At 37.3% G+C, this 5,571-nt stretch overlaps 1 protein-coding gene across 1 annotated transcript; it reads left to right on the top strand.

The window, feature by feature from the left end:
• Positions 1-447: 447 nt before the first annotated feature.
• LOC139482552 (uncharacterized) lies at positions 448-4,880 on the top strand. Its single transcript, XM_071266465.1, has 3 exons — positions 448-1,529; positions 2,205-3,949; positions 4,797-4,880. Exons 1-2 carry the CDS (start codon positions 448-450, stop codon positions 3,676-3,678), a joined length of 2,556 nt encoding a protein of 851 aa, XP_071122566.1. The 3' UTR covers positions 3,679-3,949; positions 4,797-4,880.
• Positions 4,881-5,571: the final 691 nt, after the last annotated feature.

A 5,571-nucleotide genomic window follows, 5' to 3' on the forward strand; every position in this document is an offset into this window, starting at 1 on the left:
CCCGCCATTCTCATTCTTTGTTGATTTTACTTATGACATGGCAAAATGGCGTACAGATCCGAGTTTTCAGTTTGCTCCGCAAACAAATAAAACTTCTAATCCTGCTAGTATGCAATCTAATTTGCGTGTATCTACTAGAAAAACTGATGTATACACAATAGATGAAAAGCAAGTTTGTCCTATTCATGGCACAAATCACGATCTCAATGAATGTAGAGCTTTCCGTCAAAAGCCAATGACTGAACGTATGGACTTGTTACAGAAAAACAGATTCATCGAACTGAAACTGTAACTGTAAACAAAACTTTTATTTTGCCAGATGGACGCACCTCTCATTTTCAACCTTGTGCAAATGCTTTTACTGTAAAACCTGAATCTATCTTTGAGAGAACACCTTACGATGAAACTATTGGACCTTCATTCGAGGACAAACTATTTATAGAATTGATGGATTCTAAAGTGAAACAAGGGTCAGATAATCGGTGGACTGCACCTCTTCCGTTTCGCAAAGACAGACCTGTGTTGCCTAATAATAGAGTACAAGCAGTGCAGAGAGTTAATTCGTTGGAACGTAGTCTTCGCATGAACCCTAACAAAAAAGAGCATATACTTGAATTCATGAATAAGATGTTTGTGAACAAACATGCTGAGAAGGCACCAAATCTACCCATAGGAAATGAATGTTGGTATCTTCCCTTTTTTGGGGTATATCATCCAAAAAAACCTGGAAAAGTGAGAATTGTTTTTGATTCGTCAGCTAAGTTTAGCGGAACTTCATTGAATGATGTCTTAATAAAAGGACCAGATCTAACAAACAATTTATTAGGTGTTTTACTTAGATTCCGTAAAGAGGCTGTAGCAGTGACAGCAGACGTAGAACAAATGTTTTACAACTTTAAGGTAACAGATTCACATAGCGACTATTTGCGTTTTGTATGGCATGAAAACAATGAAGTTCATCGCCCTCTTATTGATTACAGAATGACTGTACATGTTTTGGGGAATAGCCCTTCTCCCTCTGTTGCCACATATTGTTTCAGGAGAGCAGTGCAAAATGCAGATAATGACATTCAGGACTTTGTTTATAACAACTTTTATGTTGATGATGGGTTGATGTCATGCCCAGATGTTGAGTCCGCAGTTGACCTTATGAAGCGAACTCAAAAGGCTCTTGTAGATGGTGGTGGGTTGCGACTCCATAAATTTGTGTCGAATAGTAAAGCCGTCCTTCAAAGCTTTCCATCGGAAGACTTATCTTCAGACCTCAAGGACCTGGACCTTGGATCTGAAACTCCTCCTGTACAACGCAGCCTAGGACTTTCATGGGACATTTCTGTCGATCAATTTACATTCAAAGTGTCTTCAGAGAAAAAGCCGTACACTCGCAGAGGTGCATTGTCGGTCATTAATAGCATATTTGACCCTATTGGGTTTGCGTCTCCAATTACAATGAATGGAAAACTAATTCTCCGAGAGATGATGTCAGAATCTGGACCTGCAAATTGGGATGAAGATCTCCCTGATCATTTGTAAGTAAGATGGGAAAATTGGGTATCCTCATTGGTTCATTTTCAAAACTTACAAATACCACGTAAATATTCAGATATATCATTTTTAAACTCTACACATTTGGAGGTTCATGTATTCAGTGATGCGTCAAAGGACGCGATAGCATCTGTGGCTTATTTGAAATTGTTTGATGAGAATAAAAGTGAAGTCTCCTTTCTGATGGGCAAAGCTAAAGTGTCGCCAGTACACGGCCACACAATTCCGCGTTTAGAGTTATGTGCAGTTGTCCTTTCCGTCGAGATTGCAGATACTTTGAAAGAACACCTCAAATTAGACTCGACTTGTTTTTATTTTTATACTGACAGTAAGGTTGTTTTAGGTTATTTAACTAATGAAACACGTAGATTTTATGTTTATGTGAGCAACCGAGTTAACCGAATAAGAACATCAAGTTCTCCTAGCCAATGGAGCTACATTTCAACTGATCTGAATCCAGCAGATGTAGCAACAAGAAGCCTTAATACTGTAGATTTACCCAGTTCAGTCTATCTGCAGGGACCAACATTCTTGAGTCAAGATTCAGATATTGGAAAACAAATGTATCCTCTTGTTGACCCAAATGATGATTAAGAAGTCCGTCCGTCTGTAGTTACTAATAAAACTGACATTAATGAGGAAGTAGGATTGTCAAGCAGGTTTTCTCGGCTTGCATCTTGGAAAAGTCTAGTTAGAGCTATTCAGTTTCTTAAAGCGTTTATTAGCAAGTTACATCAAGAGAGCCCACCTTCTCGACAAGAAGTGGAACAATTTATCATCAAAACAGTGCAAGCAGAGGCATTTTTAAACGATATCAATGCAATTAGTTCTGTTGGTCAGTTACTTCATACGTCAAATTTATTGTCGCTTTCACCTGTGTTAGACAAACATAATATTCTTAGAGTTGGTGGACGTATACGACATGCAAAAACTGTTGAGCTACATCTTCAGCCAATAATTATTCCAAAGAAACATCATTTAGCTGTGTTACTGACGCGTCACTATCATGAATTGACATGTCATCAAGGCAGACACATGACTGAAGGAGCCTTGCGTTCAAGAGGCTTTTGGGTTATAGGCCGTAAAAGGCTAGTTTCTACAATCATCAGACAATGTGTCACATGTAAGAAATTGCGAGGTCAGTTTAAAGTACAAAAGATGTCTGACCTTCCGGAAGATAGACTCACTCCAGGACCTCCTTTTACCTTTGTGGGAATCGATACTTTTGGACCATACCAAATCATCCATAGAAAAACTAGAGGCTCATCAATCAATCAGAAAAGATGGGCAATATTATTCACATGTTTGGTTTCAAGAGCGATACATATTGAAGTCATAGAAGAAATGAGTAGCGCCAGTTTTATCAATGCATATCGTCGTTTCATTGCTATCAGAGGATCTGTTAAACTTATTCGATCAGATAGAGGAACAAATTTTGTTGGTGCAATACAAGATTTAGGAATCACAGCTGAATTCATTGAAAAGGGCACTGTTGATATAATGCTATCACAATACGGAACTATATGGAAATTCAACCCTCCGCATGCTTCACATGTTGGTGGATCATGGGAAAGGATGATAGGTTTAAGTAGAAGGATTTTAGCTTGCATGCTCATTCGTGAGAAAAATAGACTCACACATGAAATGTTAGTTACTCTAATGGCAGAGGTCAGTGCTATTGTGAATTCAAGGCCGTTAGTATCTGTCTCTACTGACCCGGATAACCCGGAAGTATTATCTCCGTCTATGCTCTTAACACACAAGAAAGGACAGGATGAACAAACTATGCTACAATTTGGAACTAAGGACATGCTACGTAGTCAGTGGAAGATGGTTCAAGGACTCGCAGATGAATTCTGGTCAAAATGGAATAAAGAATATTTACATACACTTCAAGTAAGGAAAAAGTGGGAATTGCCGATAAAGGACTTAAATATAGGAGACATAGTTCTCATGAGGGACAAAGAGTTACCAAGACCACAGTGGCCGATGGCAATAGTAACAAAAGTTTTCCCCAGTGCCGACATGAAAATCCGAAAAGTGGGAATTCGAACTATTAGAGACAACAAACCCAGTTCATTCATAAGACCAATTGTTGAACTCATTCCTCTCGTTCTTACTGATCCAAAATGACAGTCAGTTATTTTTGCAACTTTATACCATCTTCTTGTTCAGTACATGTATATTGCTAGATAAGCATAAAATTTGTATTTTTTTTTTGTGGTGATTTTTTAAAAATCAGAAGGGGAGTGTCGTGTTTCCGGAAATGAAACGGAGTTCACGTCTTTGTTTTTTATTTTCTTGTTATATACACTTATTTTTATATCCGGCACGTTTGGAAAATGTGTTCACGCAAAATTTTGTACAATTTCTCATGAAATTTGTAACTTCACGACACCAAAGCGTAAGTTAAAATGTAGCATATTTTTCTTTACATATGTATAAACCTTCTCTGACAAGTATATTATTTTAAGTCGTCCTAAATAGTTGACAAACATTTTTTTTTTGTCATTTTACATGAACTGTTTATCATACCTTTTGTTTACCTAATTCTTAAATCCAGTGTGCTGTTTTGTATTTCCTTTGCTTTGATTAAGATGTTTTCTCTTGAGAAGTATTTAATTTGCGGTTTTTGTTATTGTAAACTACTCACTTCGATTTGTGAAAAAGGCGACTATTTTCTACTGTAAACCACAAGCATGTGTGTTACTGTTTTTTACTGCAACTGAATTATTTTATTACATCTATTATGAACTGTGAATTTGCTTAGACTATGACCAAGTTCGGATGGAACTCGAGTTCTGACTAGAGTTACATATGAACGGTAAATAATTTTGCAGAGTAAGGTCTCTAGATTACCGGAAGTACAAGGCCCCTACTCTGAATATGTGAACATTCAAATTTGTTTGGATTGACGTCATAACATCCGGGATATTGAGTCGATCTCTAGGAACCCTGCCACAACCAGGGCTCCTCGAGTGTTAATGGCGGAAAAGATATATCCAATCATAACAGGTGTTATATATGACCATGGAAATCCAATCTACTCTAGATATCCATCCGAACTTGGCCTATTATGACAATCATTGTATTACACAAGTTGAATATTGAACATTTCATTTGACAAAAAGAAAAAAGATGATTTAAAACCAAATATTGTGTTTTTAGCATTGATACTTTATTGTGTACTGTTATGCTAAATTTTTGTAATGCTTATTGTTAGTAAAAATTGCTTATTTTGTATTTTTCAGTTTTTCACCCTCTCCGGAGGTTTGTTTATCAAGTAAAGAATTTGAAGTCTTATTAGTCTTTCTTGTGAGCCATAACATATACTATTGTAACAAGATCTCAGCAATTGGGCTCTTTAAATAAACTTTATTTGTTTTTTTTCTTCGATAAAAAAAAGACTCTCTCGTCAAACGATATTCCCTATGGTATCTATTTTTCTTCCCAGTACGCCGTGAGACCACGGTCGCCTGCTATGACATTATCAGCGGCTATTCGATGAAACAGTCTGCCTCGTGGAAAAAATTCACGATGGTAAATCTTTTCAGCCGTGTACGTCGAGAGAAAACACGTAGCCAGCTTAAATATGTCAAGCTCAATGAATAAGTCTCACTTGTGAATAAAAATCTGCTCTTGAGTCAAGAGATCAAGGAAAGCCCAATGGATCATATTCTGCGTTAATTGATAGCAAAATCTACATGTTGAAAAAAGTGTCCTACTGGAACGTTGTACTTGCCTGGTCGTCGAAAGAGCCTAACCGTAATCGCAAATGCCCTAAAAACCTTCTATGGGGCTGAACGTTGAAAGAATTCCCCCCGAGTACAAAACAATTCCTTGATGGTATATTTATGCTGCTCTGTTCGTCGAGAGAACCGCGTTAGTCCAGTAAAACATCTTACAGCTCTGATGAAAAATTTTCCCTCGTAAAAAAGACATATAGATTGACATTCCGCTTTTGTATGAGATTGAATTAAGACATACCTAAGTGCGGGTATATTTGTCATCGAGAGACCCGAAATA

The sequence above is a fragment of the Mytilus edulis genome, chromosome 7 (assembly GCF_963676685.1).
Source record: "Mytilus edulis chromosome 7, xbMytEdul2.2, whole genome shotgun sequence".
NCBI classification, from domain to species: domain Eukaryota; kingdom Metazoa; phylum Mollusca; class Bivalvia; order Mytilida; family Mytilidae; genus Mytilus; species Mytilus edulis.